The sequence below is a fragment of the Tinamus guttatus genome, unplaced genomic scaffold (genome assembly GCF_059628265.1).
Source record: "Tinamus guttatus ecotype Peru unplaced genomic scaffold, ASM5962826v1 Tinamus_guttatus_pri_ptg000464l, whole genome shotgun sequence".
Classification (NCBI taxonomy): domain Eukaryota; kingdom Metazoa; phylum Chordata; class Aves; order Tinamiformes; family Tinamidae; genus Tinamus; species Tinamus guttatus.
Window position 1 is genome coordinate 419,268 of NW_028288998.1, and position 18,557 is coordinate 437,824.

The 18,557-nt window shown below is 37.8% G+C and overlaps 1 protein-coding gene across 1 annotated transcript; it reads left to right on the top strand.

The window, feature by feature from the left end:
- Nucleotides 1-557: 557 nt before the first annotated feature.
- Nucleotides 558-13,548, top strand: ISOC1 (isochorismatase domain containing 1). The gene is made up of 5 exons (XM_088532673.1): nucleotides 558-881; nucleotides 9,227-9,346; nucleotides 9,500-9,703; nucleotides 10,064-10,180; nucleotides 12,731-13,548. The coding sequence occupies exons 1-5, from the start codon at nucleotides 573-575 to the stop codon at nucleotides 12,875-12,877; spliced, it is 897 nt and encodes a 298-aa protein (XP_088388799.1). The 5' UTR covers nucleotides 558-572; the 3' UTR covers nucleotides 12,878-13,548.
- Nucleotides 13,549-18,557: the final 5,009 nt, after the last annotated feature.

Genomic DNA, 18,557 nt, shown 5'->3' on the forward strand with positions numbered 1-18,557 from the left:
GCCGGGCCCCCCGCGGGCAGCGCGCGGCGCCTGCCGCCCCGCACCGCGCTGTTCACGGCCCCGGCGGCAGGGGCTAACGGCCGCCAGGCGGGCGGGCGCCATGTCGCGGCGCCCCGGCCCCACGACGCCGCTCTCCTCTCCTCCCGGCGCTCCCCCGCACCGCCCCGCCGGGCTGTCCTTGAGCACCGCCGCGTGGCGCCGCTGCTCATGGCGAGGCCCCCGCCGGCAGCGCCCCGGGCCGGCGGCCCGGGCTTGCCCTCGGCTCTGGCCACCTGCCCCCCGCCGCCGCCTCCTACGGGCTGCAAGCGGGGACGAGCGGTGCTCCTGCCGCCGCCCGGCTGGGCGGGAGGCGCCCGCCGCCGGGGGAGGAGCGGCGGGGGCGGGAGCGGCGCTGCCCGGCCGCGGAAGGCGCCCCGGCGGGCGCGCCCAGCGCCGCGGGCTGGCGGGGCCGGCCCGTGGCGAGGAGCGGGAGGCGGAGCCGCGGCCGGGATTGGGGGCCGCCGGCGCCGCCCGTCTGGCCGACGGGCGGAGGCGGCGGCGGCTGCAGCGAGCTGGCTCGGCTGCCCCTGAACATGGCGGCGGCGGAGGCGGCGGCGGCTTCTCCGGCCAGCGGCGGGGGCTGCCCGCCGGCGGCGGGCGGCGGCTCCGTGCCCGTGCTCTTCTGCTTCTCCGTGTTCGCGCGGCCCTCGAGCGTGCCGCACGGCTCCGGCTACGAGCTGCTCATCCAGAAGTTCCTCAGCCTCTACGGGGACCAGATCGACATGCACCGCAAGTTCGTGGTGCAGCTCTTCGCCGAGGAGTGGAGCCAGTACATAGACCTGCCCAAGGGCTTCCTGGTCAGCGAGCGCTGCAAGGTGCGCCTGGTGCCGCTGCAGATCCAGGTGAGCCCCGCGGCTCCGCTGCCACAGGTGCCGCCGGGTGCCTTCTCTCGCCCTTCCCCGCCGAGCCTCGCAGGGGGCTGGGGGCGCTTTGGAGGCTCCACGCGAGCCTGCCCGGCGCGGGACGCGCACCGGCAGCCCCGGGCGCGGAGAGGGAGCCCGCGGCCACGGCGCCCGGGCAGCGCCGGGAAGGGGGGCGAGCAGCGCGGGCGGCCCCCGTGCCCGTGGCGGGAGCGTTGCTTGCGGAACGCCCGAGCCACCGGGCGAGGGAGGCGGCTGCCGCGGCGCCCCGCAGCGCCAGAGTCCAAAAGCCGCCTCTTCGGTTCTATAGCGAGGGAGCGAGTGCTCGTTTTTACCCAGTGAAAGTGGAAGTAGCTACCGCGGTTGCAATAGTAAGTCCTGCTGCTTTTAACTGGTGTTAACCAGATTAAAGTATGGACAATATTATTAGGTAGAGTGAAGCTAATGGGAGTTTACTACTGCAAACTCCAACATTGCTCTTCCAAGAGGGCCCTGCCAGAGCGCTTTTTTTCCACAGGTTGTTGGTCTCCAAGATCTTGTATCTTGGCTCTTCATGATTTACAGATTCATAACTCACTAGTTTTGTTGCCATAAACCAGGAAACCAGACTGCCAGACAGATACAGTACGTGTGTTTCATACTAAGATACCTTTCTGTGCATACTGGAGTTTGATCCAGTGATGCTGTAATAGTTGCACTCAGACCAAAATTGCTGTCTTTTTGCAATTTTCAAAACTTTTTTTTAAATTGCAAAGTTAGGATTTTAAGTAAGAAGTTTTTTCCTAATTTGTAAGTCAAAACAATGTCACAAATCCTGAAATATTGCTAGCTTTCTCTTTGTTTCTAGAAGAGACGTTTTTTTCTGTTTGTATACTCTGCCCAGTCACAGTGTCTTGAACGTATAAACTACCATGATGCTTTTTCCACTTACACTGTACATCAGAGACACTTTTGAAGTATCTTTTTCCCCTCTCATTAACCGTATATAGGTAAAGGATGGTTAGGAACATAAAACTCATGTAGTAACTTATTTTGTTATTTATTACTCATTTTGTGATCATATTTAGCTTAAAGCTTTTCTCCTTTTGTATGCAACAATGGGTGGGAATCCAGCCAGAGACACTGAAAATAATAGTCCTAGCAGCTTGCAAAAACAGTTATTTTCAATGGTGTGATACATAAATTAAGTATTCTGTCCATAGATCCTAAATAATTTGATGCACTATCAGTGATGTAGGTTAGAATTTTAGTTCTTGTTTCTGTATCCAGATCATTTTTCTGCATAGACTTTTGCAGGTTGATCTCTGTACTGAAACTAAGTGCAACCCAGGCATTATTAGCAGGATGTCCATCTGGGTATTAAAGATCGGTATTGGAACATTGAATAATATTTCACTCTGAGTGCAAACACACTAATGTAGGACTGAATGCAGGAATTCAGGATCAACACCTTAAAACATAAACTTTCTAATCGATTAGCTGCTTTCACTGATCCTATTAAATCCTATGACAATGGCAACTGTTGATATGAAAAGGGTAGTAGTGGTGTGTTATTTTAGTTGCCTTTTTGATGTGCTTTAGCAGCTGAGAATGAGGAGGAGACGACATAGTGATGTCAGTCAGCTCTCCTTGAGCCATCAGCAGGTGCTCAGAGATCACTTCATTTGAGAACACTTGGTCTAATGCAGTCACAGCTGCATTTTCTTCAGAATATACAGGATATATGAAATTATATTTTCTTCCAGTGTCTTAATTCATGCATTGCCAGTATTGTATGCCTTTTTTTTTTTTTTGAACTTTTTTTTTCTGCAGCTGTGCATCACACAGGTTTGTCGGCCCTGTGGTGCAGTCAGTAGAAATACCATTTTGAATGCCTTGTGAAAGGCACTGATGTTATTTGATTTGCATTGTTCAGTTATAAAATACACTTCTTGGAAATAAGATGCAGCATCAGCATTTCTATACAAATGGAGTATTTTTTTTCTGGGGGTTTTGATAAAATATGTATATGAGTTTAATTATAAATGACTTCTTAACCCATAGGACAGTGTCCATGAGCTAGAACATTCTGCCATTTAGATTACTTTTCTGTATAGACCTTTGTGTGCAAGGGTATACATTTTGTCGCAATAACTCAAGAAATATCATCATAAAATGATGTTTGTCTGGAATCTTTCAATTTCCTGCTCTAGAGTGCAGGGAGATTGTAATCTCACTTAGAAATCGCCATATGTTCTCGTATGAAACCCATTTTACACAGTTCTGTTTAAAGCTCAATCTGCGTAGGGACATTTGTACTAGGTGTTTTTGCTCCAGTCATATTTGAGCATTTGTGCTGTGCTCAAATATGTACAGTTGTTTACTTATAATGGTACAAAATATCATCTCAAGGTTTTAATTGCTATCCACTGTTACACAGACTGATTAGGCTACAGTAAACCCTGATTTCTGTTTGGTTACTGTTCTTAAAATTTTTCAACCATGTAATTCCTACAAAGACACAAGTTTTCTTTGGCATGTTCTAGTTGGTGAGGTGGATATTTGCTTATTGTTTGAGGGACTGAGTGTTAACAGAAGGGAGCAGTTTACTTTTCACAGAGTTTACATGTATTAAAACTTTTAACAGAATAATGTTTATACTCTTAGAGAAGAACTGCTTTAACCTCCTTAAAATCTAAATACTGTTAACTTTAAATGCTACTGAGTAATGCTGCTAGAAATATTGTGTTTTGCTGTAATTGCTGTAACCTTCTTTAGAGAACAGAACTCTAAGGAAAAAAGCCTCTTTGGAGACATTGGAGTGAAAGAGAGGTACGCTTGTTATGGTTGTTAGTAGCAGAGTTCCAGCAGCATTCAAATATGTGGCAGGTAGGAAGCGGATATTTCACTAATTTTCATAGCTTCAAAGTGACCTCTCTTTAGTAATAATTTAGCCTATACTTACAAACTCATGCCATTAAGATGCTTTGACAAAAAATTGGCCAAAAATTTAAGTTACTGAAATAATTACTTAAGGAACTTTTATGTCAGGTTCTCTTTAAAAGCAACTTTTGTCTGGTGAACATATTACTTGCCTCTAAAAGCAGCTTGGAGAATTATTATTATTACTGAAAGGTAAGTAAAATAAAACTCCTTATATGCAGATTTTTTATTTTAACACATACCTTGTATTGCTGTATTCCAGTGCTTCTGAAATACAAGTCAGGATTCCTAAATCAGGACTGTAAGGCCGTTTCTCAAAGACCGTTAAAAGCTGAAGTACAGATTGCAGTGTACCAGTCAAGTGCTTTACATGGATGAGTTGCATTGCTTTTTTTTTTTTTTTTTTTTTTTTTTTTTAAAGGCAGTTGTAAATTCTGGTATATTGTTGCTGCACTTAAGTATAGAGTTTCTAAAAGCAATGCCTGAAAGCTTGGGGGTAGGGCAAAGGAGGGAAAGGACAGTACTGGAAAAAATGGGAAGATCCATTCCTTCAAAGCCAGACTCTATACTAGAATATGTTTAACCTCCAGTATTTTGATTTTTTTTTTTGACTTTGATGAAGAATCTAATATCATTTTAATACACACATAATGTGTTTTCATCCCAAATCTGTACTTTCATATGCTGATTTGACTGTAAATCTGCATTTTCACTTCACATAAAGGAAATGTCTTCCTAAGTTGAAACACCTGTAACCTGTTTATCTGTGAATTATATTAAATGATAAATTATAAATTACATAAAAATATACTCCATATACTCCATTTAAGCATATTAATTATAAATGGAAATGCCTCAATTTTTCATTGTTCAAAAGAAGTAAAGCAAAGCAAAATCAAATTTTGTTGATGTCCTTCTAGACACAAAGGAGTGGAGATAGGATACTCAGCTTCTTTTCACTGTTATCTTTTTACTATATCTTTGAAATATCAAGGCTGCAAGATTCTCCATTCTGCCATTTTAGTGGATAACCTTGGCAAGAGATTAGTAAGGTGACTAGTGCTGTCACATGAGACTATTTCTCAGCCTCCATTGTCATCATCACAAATGATAAGAGGGGAGTTGTATTTTGTATGTGTAATGGTTCTCTGAAGTTTGAGTAGGGAAAATTCAGATTAAAAAAACAGCATATATGAATATTTTCTGTCAAATTAATTCTGTAATTGTGATCCTTCAGCGTAGTTGCATTTTGTATAATTAATAATAATCAGCAGAAATCAAAGATGTGGAAAAAAACACATGTCCTTTCCCACTTTGGTCTCTTCTAGAGTAAGATTTAAAGCTGTATGTTACTTGTGATAGCTAAATCCTGAACTGGACAAGGTCATAGAGATGACCTCTTTACCTGGGGTAAAAACTACATCAAATTACCTTATCTAATGTATCTCTTTCAGTTTTGGTGTGGGATGCGTCCAACTGGAAGGAAGGAAGGCCTAATAAGTAAAAAGGATGGAGGGGTCATGAAATAACAGATAATCTAAATCTCCAAATTATATATACTTTATAAATGTCATTTTAATTTAACTCGTTTAATAGCACTGTAGCTGAGTGAATGTTATATTCAGGGTGAATATTGGCAGTTAGCAAGGGACTGCTGTGGCTGTAATCCTTGCTTGCCCAGCCTGCCTCTTCTTCTTGAAGAAAATTGAACACATGCTTGCATGTCAGCCAAGAGTTGTGATTTGCCTCCACATCAAGTTCGCTTGCTGGATTTTGCTCTGGACTAGTGCAGGTTTTGCCAGTCTATTTCTGGGGCAATAGTGCTTTTATCCATCACAGTGGTTTGTGAGGTGAAGGTGTGTCAAGGCCTTAACTTTGTATGTCAGTGAAATACGGAACATCAAGGATTGCTTTTGAGGGAAAGTGGATAGCTGATTTGCATGACATGCCTAGAGAAACAGAAGCTTTCCTTTATATGTAGCTGATAATTCTCATAAAGTTATTTATGGAATCCATTATCCAGTTATGAAACTTAATTTTACACAACTTTTTGTTGTATTCTTTATTTTTCCAAACATGCTGTTCCAAGTAATGGAATAACACCAGCTAGTGTTAATTTTGATCTTGACATCTATTTCCTTTGTTTTTTTTATTTCTGTCACACTGTGCTGCATGACTCTCATTGCAGCCTTCACGCTCCCACTTCCTATGATATGTTGTAAACAAATGGGATTATAGATCAGGTGGCAGTCTGTAACAAGGATGCTCACTGGTTAGAATGCTAGTCAGAATTAGCTTTAGTGTTTCATTGTCAAGATGGAGGAATGTTAAAGTGACTTCTGTAAGATCTGTTTTGAGTCTGATATTTGTAAATATTCAGTCATACAAGTCATTACTGGAATTTAGAGCAAGTGATGTTTTTGCAGAAGGTGTCAAGTGGGGAGGGGCTGCAAGCATTTTAGAGATTAAAATTTGGGATTTTCTTGACAAGTTGAAGAAATGAGTTGACATAAGATGCAGTTTAAAATGAAAACAGCACGGATCTACACTAGGTAAAGCAATCAGCTGCACAGATAAAAGCTGAGGAGATGGACTATATAAACAGAATGGAGCCTGCAAAATCTGTGGATTGATCATTGTTCTCTGAAGCTTTACCAGTACAAAATATGGGCAGAGAAATATTACTGGGGTGCTAGGACTGGGAGACCCACTTCTGATTGCAAATTGAAAAGGACTGCAAGAGTAATGGAAATGATTAGAGGTGTAGGAGGAAAGATTAAAAGTACTAGATATGCTTTAAAATAAAGAAAAGGAAAAAAAAAAAAAAAAAAAAACAGGGAGACCTGATTTGAGTTTGGAAACATGTAGAAGGGTGTTATGTATGGTTGTACCCATGGAAGGGGGTTATGTATGGTTGTGCCCATGGAAGGTAATGCTGTTCTTTAAATCCACTGTGAATAGAATTGGAAATAATGTTCTAGAATTGCAGCAAAGGAGCTATGGGTAAGAAAAAAAATGAAGTAAAGATAGCAGAGCTGTAGGGTGGAGTATATAGGTGCTATGTAAATTATGTATCACTGGTGGGTTTTTTTGTTTGTTTTTGATGGGACAAAACAGATGTCTGTGAAGAATCCTTTAGTTTAATGAATCCTTCCATATAAGCATGGGGTGGACTACAGCAGTCTCCTGAAAACCTTTATAGCTTACTTATATATCTTTATAGTATACTTATGCTTCCTTCTCTGCTAAGGATGTTAGTGCTGTATGTTGTACTGGATGAAAAGCTGTATACTAAAGTGGTAGATTGACTCCACGCAGCTTACTCTACAGTCCTATGGTGATTTATGGTTGAGAGGGAAAAAAAAAAGGAATCAAGCAACGGATTGATTTTTAGAGGCAAATAGTGGTATTTGCTTGTGATATAAGTGTCAAGACAGAAATGACATGTTTCCTGAGCAGACACTTGCAGATATTGTTTATTTTATCTTTTGCTGCTAAGCAGTAGGAAAGTTAAGTGTCCTAATTGAATATTCTGATATGATTCAGTGTCAGAGTTTAAATACAACAGTGACCACCTATCCTAATCCATTTTATTATATTTTAGTTCTTCCAGTTGACTTCCGGGGTTTTTCAAGTGTGTAAGTTCAAGATGTTAAAGTATGAGGCAGTTATTCAATATTTATTTTCAAAATTGTCTCTGACCTCATTTATTACAGAGTGTGGAGTTACAGAAGGGATGGAAGCAGTAACTTGAGGTCATCTGTCTTAGCAGGCAACATTGAATCAAATCAGCTATTGCATTGTCTAGCCAAATCTTGAAAACCTCTAAGGGTTAAGATACCACCACTCTGGTGCCCTATTTCAGTGCTGCTGAAACCTCTTCTGCTGCCCTCCTAGTGAAGATTTCCCTTCTATCTATTCTGATCCTCTTCTGACCCCATTAGATCCATTACTAGAACATCTGCTTTATAATCATTACTGAATTTACCTTCAGAAGTGCTTCTGATAATAGTATTGCTGTTTCACAGATGAGGGCTTGAACTGTGGTTGTGAGCATTTATGGTTTTGCTAGTAATGACATCTGAGATGCAAAAATTTACCACTTAAAATACACCCATTAAAAAAGGCATCACTTTTGGAGAATCCTGTACAGATGCAGAGAATTTTCTCTACAAGTTGAACAGTCCATTTAGTATGGCTAAGCATGGCTCTTACTGCATTTGAAATTGAGATTAAAAATGGCTTACTTAGAGGCATATGATGAATTAATGAAAGACTTAAGAACAGAATTTAAGGAATCCCAATTCCCTGTTCTTTCAGGGTATACTACTTTAAAACAAAATTACTTTACCAGTAGTTTAGGACATTCCAACCTCTAGTTCCACAAAATGAGATGTGTACAATTAATGGATAGTTGCCAAGAGCGATTTAATCAATCTGATTTATCATCCTTAAGAGCTCCTCAATGAATGTAGTTTCTCTTGAGCTTTGCTGTCATTAAAGGAATAATATGTAGCTGCTTTCCTTTTCTGCAGTCTTCTTAAGCCTTCTGATTCTACCAGTAATACAAATAATTTCATATAAATACAAGTGTGAGAAAATACAATCCTCAATTCACTTTTTTTTCTTACTCCATCCCTACGTTCTGTAGCCTGTACAAGGGAAACTAGAAAATAATACTTATCATTAATATATGTTCAGTTCAGTTTGTGTTGCAGTACTAGCAGGTTTCTCCTACTTTTGTTTTAGCCTTTGGACTTCCGTCAGTCTTCAGCTAAAAGATTCTCATAGGGTAAAGAAGCAGAATACTGGATAAGATTGTGGAAAGTAGTTCTATACCAGATCCTTTAAAAAAAAAAAAAAAAAAAAAGGAAACATTCAGACTTTTACTTTATAAGTACTTTAAGACTGTTACTTATCCTGATTCTGTGTCGCTAAGAATGACAGATTTTAAAATGAATTTGAGGAATATAATCAAGTTGTGTGTTTTTTGTTTGTTTGTTTGTTTGTTTTGTACTTCAAGAGTTCTTTTCTTCTTAAAGATACTTTGATACAATTAATATAATGATTAAAGATACTAAACAAACAATGTTGTAAAGATGCAATGTTTCCTGCCCCCTTTCAGAACCCAGAAAATTCCATATATGTCTTCTGCCTAATAAAGTCATGTTGTCTGTAATATACTGCTCATTATCAAGACAGTGCTTTTGCTTGTAGCAGCATACCAAAAAAGCTGTGTGGAAAAACCTTTCCTCATCCATTGTTTCCACATCCATCTGTTGTTTCTGAATTAAAATGAAACAAATCAATTACCTGACAGAGGCCTTGCATACGCTCACATTCTCCTGATTTTATGAAAATGTCTTTATTGCTGTTAAAAGCTTTGCCTTTATTTTCTTTTTCAGATGACTACTTTGGGCAACTTGACACCCTCAAGCACTGTGTTTTTCTGTTGTGATATGCAAGAAAGATTCAGACCTGCCATCAAATATTTTGGTGATATCATCAGTGTAGGTCAACGACTGGTATGTTTATTGCTTTTTTGTGGTAGCAGGTATTATCACATAGGTAAAATATTACTTCATACAACAACCAGTTATGAGCTGTTTGGTTTTGAATAGCACTGTGTTTGCTCTTAGTTTTTTTTCACATTTTTTTTTCTTTCTTTTTTCTTACAGCTTCAAGGTGCCCGGCTCTTAGGAATTCCAGTTATTGTGACTGAACAGTATCCCAAAGGTCTTGGCAGCACTGTACAAGAAATTGATTTAACAGGAGCTAAGCTCGTACTACCGAAAACAAAATTTTCAATGGTATTGCCAGAAGTAGAAGCAGCATTAGCAGAGATTCCTGGAGTCCGCAGTGTTGTCTTATTTGGAGTAGAAGTATGTGCCTTGCCATTCTCATACTGTTTGATGATATTATGTCTTGGCTAACAATAACATTAAGCATTGATTTCTTTAATAAATTTATATTGCTCAGATACCTTCTACAGGTTAAATTATTTTTATTGTACTAGTCTCTAAAGTTACTTATAAAATATGAAGTTTGATATTTATGAGACATGCTGTCTCAAATTTGATTGGCATTTACAACTTAAGCAAAAGTTACTAGTGATGTTACGGATAGAAAAATGTTTTAACACTAATTAGTTATCTACTCTAATTTGGGATTGTGCTACTTATGTCTTGTCACTATAGCATGCTCTTGTTGTCATCATGCTCCTCCTCCCTTTTTTCTTGCAGACTCATGTCTGCATCCAGCAAACAGCCCTGGAATTGATTGGCAGAGGTTTGGAGGTTCATATTGTAGCCGATGCCACTTCATCAAGAAGCATGATGGACAGAATGTTTGCTCTTGAGGTAATGTGTCTTAAGAGTCTCCCTATGCTTTGAATCTGTATTAATTTCCATATCTGTTATAAGCTTAAAAAGCATGTTGTAAGGTTAGTGACAAGTGAACAAACGTAGACTTGAAGAGGTGAATGCTGTGACTAGCTAGCAGTGTAGAGGCAGGTTAATGATTCTTTCCTGCTTAAATAGTGGCTTACTATGTAGAACCTGTTTTGGATTGTTTTATGCAATCTGGGTTATTCTAAACAGTTGCATTCTGTCATCTAAACTTCCTGAAATATAATGGGATATTGCAATTTGTTCAAAGCTCCATCTCAAATGTGTGTTCCACCCTATCTTCCATCTTAATACAAATTAAAGCTTAATCTCCAGAATCTTTAAATATTCCCATGAATTTAGTCTAAATGTTGAAAAAGTAGAGATAAATATAGCAAAAATTAAAAGCGTGTATAACTTTGTGGTGGCAAATTAATGCAATTAATTTTATGATAGTGTATTCTAAATTACCTACAGGCATTGTTGTTGTAAATCAGAAATTGGCCTATACATTAAATACTGCAATTTGGAAATTAAAAACAACAGTAATTGGTAACTAAACTGCTTTCATAGAATCAGAAAAACTTTAATTTCTTTTGATTCTAGTTAATAGGACAGAGGCTAAAGGAAAGCCACGAGCCCATAGCATTTAATAAAATCCATGACTAAATGGAAGTTTAATGTAGTCTGTTCCATAATGTGTTATGATGTACATGAAGGCCAAGAGTGATTGAAAGCATGGACTTCTCAAGTCAGTGCAGTGTAGAATTAGATAAAGTAAATACAGAAAAACAAAACTGAAAGGTTTACCTTGCTTAGTATGTGTTTGTATGTCTGATGATCACCTATACTCTGTCTGCAAACATCAAAACTGGTTTAGAGTTTGAAGTACTAATTATATTTGCTACTAAAGAACTGCCTAGAGAAGGTAAGAGCTGGATGCACTAGGGAGTAGGAGGCCAGGAAAAAAGGGACACATACAAAGACTATTAATGATCCTGTTTGTCCATGGAGATAATTGTTTAAGGAAGTGCGTAAAACATCAAACTATTGGAAAAGTCTGGTTTAGACCAAATGTATAGCTATACTGATGGTTTCTAATCACATTCTTATCATTTGTGTGCTTGGCAATGGCTTTCAGGAACTTACTGCATACATGGTGGACTCAGATAAAGCTCACTGGGCTGTAGTTACCTGGATCCATCTTAAAATTTTCCAAGATTAGTGTAATATTTGTCTGTCTTCCACTAATGGGGATCCTCCTCTGATCACAGTGACCTTTCAAGGTCCTTCAGGGATTATTTATTTATTTATATTTTTATTTATTTTTAACCCAGTTTCTTCCTCAGCATCCCTAAAAACATCCTCCCTATTCCCACTTTTGCACTCAGTTCTCCATATTTTGCTTCAAGTACCATGACTTTAGATGACGGGGAAGTGACTAAAGCATTACAGAAATATGCAAGGGAAAAAGTCAATGATGTTTTTTAGCAAAATCTGATGAGCTCCTTCCATGTCTTCAACATTAGACAACATGATTTTCTCAGAACTAATTTAACTTGTGATTGTTGCCGTTCTTTAAATTGTGTATGCCATCTCTCAAATTTGATTTGTGCAAGTGTTCAACAGTCCAGATTTTAGCATCTAGATGTGTCATGGATCTTTGTGCAAATCACTTCAGCTTTCTGTTGCTAACAGAAGTACAAAGTACTATCTTAGCAGTACCATTCTGTGATCTTCATGAAATGTAATAAAATCATTTTTTTGTGATGTATGCACTTACTGTGCATGATGCAGAACACATTTTTATGTTCTGTGATAAGCATATTTTATAGTCTTTAAGAAGAATGGACTTTGGAGGTACTTAGACTGAAATGAGATGTGGGTTAAAAGCAGCTGTTGGAATATTATGATACAAAGTCTGTGGAATTCTTCTCTCTCCCTTTTCTGAGATAGTTGACATGAATCTACTGTACAACTATAAAGACCAAAATGCTAGTACATAAGCTCTGAAAAAAAATAAGTTACAATTTTATTTATTGCTTAATACTTTAATCTTGGACTTGGCTTTTTCCTCAGACCTTTTAGATCTCCTACAGGAGAATGAAGAAAGCTATCCTCAAGAGTGTACAGGGAAAAAGGAATGGTAATAGAAGAGGGGGGTGGGTTTTCTGAAAGGTTATGTCTTTAAATCTATTTGGAGAGGGAACCTGTTTTAAATAGGAAGCCAGTTCTGTCATCCAGGACGGCTTTCCCTTGTGCACTGCCTGTGATGTCTTCCTCATTTCCCCTCCTACAGAATACGTCCTATTCAGAATAGGATAGAAGAATTGGTTTCTATCCTAGTTTTATCAATGACATTTGGCAAATGCTGCGGTGGAATGGGTGACAGCTTCATTAATAGGAGACCTTATTTTTAAAACTGATGCCCCTACCACCCTCCTTTCCCCACCCACTTTGGCATACGCTCATTCACACTTAAAAGAATCTCACTTTTTTTCTCCCCACTCTTTTCTCTTTCAGCGCCTTGCTCGTACTGGAATTATAGTTACTACTAGTGAGGCTATATTGCTGCAGCTGGTAGCTGATAAAGAACATCCAAAATTTAAAGAAATCCAAAATCTCATTAAGGCAAGTGCTCCTGAGTCAGGGCTCCTTTCCAAAGTTTAAAGAAGATGTGGTGGAAGAGAATTGTATTGTCTCCTTTAAGGATGAAGGAAAGCTGTAAACGCACATGCACACATTCTTTCACACAAATTCTGTCAGAAATGTAAAATTAAAAGTTGACATATTTGTGCTTGCCTTAGAAAAATTGTTTGGTTATACTTCTCAGTGCCCGTGTATTCTGTTTAGTCACAGCTGTCAAAGGCTATTGATACGTGAGGACCCTTTTGTTGTCAGATTTCCTATTTATTTTGAAAAAGTTGAGAGGTGCCTGCTAGTCTACTCTATACTCACTGATTGTAACAGCTCAAAAAAGTGCATATTTCTGTGAAATTTCTTCATTGTGCACTTTGTAAAATGTAATGTGGTATTATGTTCTACTTCCATATTAGTAGAAGATAACTATGTGTTGGATAAATGTGATGTTACAAGCTCTAATGATCTACACAAATGAAACTATTTTAATAGAGTATAATTTTAAAAGTGAATAAAATATGTGGACAATGTGTGCATTTTTGTTCTCTAAGGTAATGTTTAAATACTTTGCTTGTTCAGTAGACAAGACATACAGATCAAGCAGCAGCTGATGTTTGATTGCCTTAGGTAGCTGAAGTCTGCATCATGATTTTCAATTAAGCTGAACTTCTGACTGCCCAACCATCTCTATTTAACAGTACGTACATATGAAAAAAAAATATGCTCTATATATAAAGAACTGGTGTAAAGTCATTCAGTACAAGCGGAAGACTACCAAAGGTTTAAATAAATTGCTAACTCTAAGCAATTAAAGAACAAAGCTCTTCAGCTTTAAATACTGAATCTAATACTATATTTAGGTTTAACTTTCTCATGGTTAGATTTAATAATCTTAATCTGATTCACTTGTATGGCCAAGCAGGCTCTCCAACAAACCTCGGCTTCTTTAGGTATGGCTTCGTGGGCTGCAGTTCAGTGTGTGTTGAATAGAATATGGCTAAAAAGCCTCATTCAGAAAATGAGCATCTGTAACTTGTTGATATATATTTTCTATCCGGAACCAAAATTTTAACACGACTGTTCATAAAGGCACTTTCTTCATGTTCTAGAGGCTTAAAAATGTTGTATAAAGTTTATAGTGCAACTGTGACATTTATTTTTTTAAAAGAATTCTAGAAGATACCATACTGAACACTGATCTCTTTGGTTGAAAACTAAGTACAATACATATATTGTTTTAAATTGCTTGTTTTCCCCACAAGATGGCTCTAAAAGAATTGTTTCAGAGAGTTATAACCTTTATATGTTCAAATCAAATAAAATGTTAACATTCACTGTCTCTCTTAGGCTTGTGATATTTATTGAAAAGCAAATCCCCAAAGCTTTGTTTACCAGAGGCCTTATTCTATTTTTGCAGCTGTGAAATTTCTATAGATGTCATGGGAATTTTGTGTAAAGATCAAGAATGGATAATATCCAATAATTCTTGTCCCCTGTGTCTTGTTATAGTGTCATTTAGTGCTCCAGAATTTTAGGAATTTACATTATGCTTCAAGTTAAAGGCAGGGAGGGGAGTTAAGTTGAAGAACCCTGTTGTCCTATATCACTGACCTACTTTTATCTTCTTTTCTGGTGTATTAATCATGTTGCCTAGCAGTGTAAAGTCCACTTATATAAATGAACAGCTGCACACAAAAATACCATGAATTTCTTATGAAATATTGCTTTTGTGTATGTGTGTGTCAACATTACCTAGTGTTAGTAACAAGAGAAATGCTAACTTTTTAACATTCATTTGTAGAAAAACACTTCCTCGATGTAAATAATTTTGAGATACTTGAGGTACTAGTAAAAAGTTACTGTTTTTATGGAGACATCAGCTAGAGGAGAGATGTCACAAATTGCTTTCCAGGGGCTTTTCCTAGTGTTTATACTGCAGTAAGGATCACTTGGGGAAAAGGTGACACTAGAGAAGAGTTTTCTAAACCAGTTGATATTCTGTGTTGATTGTACTATTCTTTACTTGCCTTTTTGCACAGCTTTCTATTGAAAAATAGATTTTTTTTAAGGATATCAGTTGTATGTTTTTTCATAAGCTTTAAAAACAAGCAAACAAAAAAAAAAATCCCATTAAAACTGGGCCTTAGATGTGAATCAAAGGTCAGAATGAGTGAAGTCTTTTTCATTTATTAGATATCTGCATTAATCAGTATCACATGGATCACTCAAGTGAGATTTGTAAGGCTGCTTATTTAAAAAGGAAAATCAGAAATTGATGGCCATATTTAATTTATGGAAAGTAAGTTTATTTCAAGGAGAATGCTCCTTGTTTCCACGTGCTTTTATTCAACTATATTTTCTCCAAGTAGGTCATCTTGTGGAATAGATTATCAAAAATGAGGAGTGTGAGAAGAGTAGTATAGCCCTATCCTGAACAGTATTGCTTACCAACAGCTCTTGTTACTTTCGGTAGAAATTGTGCTCATAATCTCTGAAGATTAACAAAAACCTTTTGCTGGATGTGAATGATGCTTGACTATATATTAACATGAAAACTTAAAAGGAAGAACTAATATTAGTTTTCTAAGTTGATTTTGCTTTTTTTCCCTTCTCAACACAGTATCTTGGTAGTTCTTCTCTTTCTATGAAATGGCAAGGCAAACTATTCTACAATTATTTTTAAACAAGCTGTATATTGTTCTTAAAATAAGTTGCATTTATAGTTTTGTCCCACAGGAATAGAAAATATCAATACATATTTTTACATATATTCATTCTGGCAGAGGATAATTCCTTATGGCATACTGATATGATTTTAAGAAATTTAATTCCTTACTGCATAAGTGCCAAACTGTCCTTTATCTGAAGTCTTCATTGCAGTTAGGGATATAAATTAGTTGTTACCTGCTGTAGAATCATTGAATTTCTCTTTCCTGGGCAAAGTGGGAAAATTGTTCTTGATGGGAAAGGCTGATTTATTTTCCTCAGTGGGTGTTCTACTGCAGTTCAGAGCTGCTAGTGTATTAATTCTATTCAAAATACAAGAATATAAGTATGTGTGAAGGCTATACGTGTAAAAGAATGAGGCAAAGGTGATACAGAAGCATAACTTAGAGAAACTAAGTTTAATGGAGGATGCTGCGGCACAAGCCTGTGGCAATGTTCTTATGTTTTTTTCTTGTTATTTTGTTGTGAGGCTGTGTGTTCTTTGTTGTTTTCTTTTGGACAGTTTAGGTTCTGAATGTGATCCTACCTTGCTTTATTTGCAGAACTGTGATCCTACAATTTTACCTCCTGCATGTTAATTTTGTATGAAGTCACACAACTCAGGTTTTCAGTACCCTTTGGAAAATCTGAAATGGAGGATGAACAGAAAAACAGCTGTTGACAGCAAGTATTCATTGTGGTCATCACAAAGGGCTAGAGAAACAACACATGACTGCTCAACCATCCTTTGCACTTGTCTGATAGTAGTTCTGAGGAAAATCTGCAGGACAATAAATCATAGTGCTTATTAATTATATTCACCAATAGACATTGAGTTTTTTTTTTTTTTTTTTTTTCCCTTTTAGTATTTGTTACATTACCAGAAAGAAGACACTAATCTTTCAGGAGGCAAGAATCAAGACCACTGTATTTTTTGTTTTCTAGAAGCCTTCCACATTTTTGCCAAGGTGTTATTGTGAACTAAAACTATTCTAATGCTGCAGATTTGTTCCTTGTGTAAGGGAACAGCACTGAATGTCAGTACTTTGTCACTTTAGAAACCTTATTTCAAAAACTGCAATGTAGTAGCTAGAGTCCTGAATAAAGGAAAACAATATTAGGGAAAATCAAGGCCTTTTTTTTTTTGAAAAGAGATTCTAGCTAATACTGCAGTGTAGCTCACAGATAAATATCATTCTTCAGAGTTTTTTTTTATTATTAAATGTTAGGGCAGTAAGAGAAGGAGTCAGTGATTTGTAGAATCTGTTTTGCACCTCTGGATAAATTACAGAGGATAAATGATAATAGATGGATATTACAGGTGTCCTTCAGATAGGCTGAGAACATCTGCTCTACAAAAGGGTTATGGCAAGAATTCATTGAAAGAAAACTATTGTATAGTATAGTAGCCAGTTTCTTAGAACTTTTTTTGATCGAAGATAAAAGATCATGAAGCTGATGTTAGACCGTTTGGTAATCTCCAGAACTACTAGTTAGGGTAAAGTTTTCCATAGATTATATTCTGCTTCTTCTCCTAGGGTAGAACTATTTATAAAAATAAATGCTGAAGGTGAGGTCTGTTCTTTTATTGATCATTTGAATTGCACAGCTTTTTCATAGGAGATAAAGGAGTATTTGTGAAGTTCTGCTGTGAATAGATGGAATTTATTAAGTATTAGCATGCTTAGATCAGTATAATTGACTTAGTAACTAACTGCCAGTGTTGGCCGCTCTCCTGTCACTGACAGCATTAGGTTTTGCTTTAATGAAACCCTTTTATCTGCTCAAGAGAAAAGACAGAGCAAACAAGAGAACTGGCAAAATAGATGGTGAAGTGCAAAAGCAATGTATTGGTTTTCTTCCTTCTCTATTTGCTCCTGTAATTTTTCATTGGGATGTGAAAATACTGCAACACTTAACATACAGAATTGCATATCTAAATTTTGCAAAAACTGCCTAGGTCCCAGAAGTCCTTTCAACTATTTTGACATTCCATTCCAACTTGCACAGTCTGTTGTGAATTCATGTTTTCTATGTGAATTCATGTTATGAAAATCCCCCCCAAACAAACAAACAAAAAAAACCAATTGAAATTCTGATCTTTAGGTTTTTATCCAGACCATACTGATTTCCTAGGATATCTTAGTGATTTCAATTGGATTTGAATCAAGGTATTAAAGATGGGGAAAACTAAATTCGGATTTCTATCCAGGTCATACCTACTAACAGGAAAAATAGAACAAGTTGTCTAGCTGTTCACCAGAGTTTTTAATTGATTCATCAGTATTAGTATTTCCATTGCTATTGGTATGTCTCTAAGCCAAATTTAATTTCAATCTTTACAGCCAGTATATTATATATTTTAATGAATAAATGGAAAATTGATTTAGATTCGGTAAATTACCTGAAATTACCTAACTGAAAAAGAAGACTAAGCTGTCAGTGTAAGAAAGTTCAGGTATTGTTGCTGGAATCCGCTATGATGACATTAATACACGGAGGTTATGCAAGAATGTTGAAGCAGTCACGCCGAATAAGTCACAGCACATATAGATATAGGGGTACTGTTTAGTTACTGTATGTTTGTACCGAGGCTTTGACGATCATGAAAGGTTTGTCATGTTTCATAACCCTTTAGCTTCTTCCTAGTCAAAATGATTTTATGAGAGGAAAGCAAGAGAATTGCTGTTTCATCTGCTAGCAATTTCAAGGCCACTGATAGAGCATTAGTGGAAAAAAGGCGAGTAGCCTAACACTAGGAGAATCCTATATGAGAAGATGTTGCCAGGGGAAGAACTAACACAACAGTTAGGTACCTAACAGAATAGAAATATGGTGAATAGAGCTTTATGGTGAACATGGTGAATATTCATTGGTGATGAGTGTGATAAATACATATTTATGGTGAATAGTAGGCATTTGGGGTTTAGAAATAGAATCAGGGTTACTAGCTTAATAAAATCACCAGAAATAACATATCACAGGAGCTATATAGTTATAGCTC

Bases quoted from the DNA above. Each gene is read 5' to 3' on its own strand.
- ISOC1 (XM_088532673.1), top strand. From the start codon at position 573: ATGGCGGCGGCGGAGGCGGCGGCGGCTTCTCCGGCCAGCGGCGGGGGC. The intron at 9,704-10,063 runs GTATGTGCCTTG...TTTTTCTTGCAG, and splicing joins TTGTCTTATTTGGAGTAGAA to ACTCATGTCTGCATCCAGCA. The intron at 10,181-12,730 runs GTAATGTGTCTT...TTTCTCTTTCAG, and splicing joins ACAGAATGTTTGCTCTTGAG to CGCCTTGCTCGTACTGGAAT.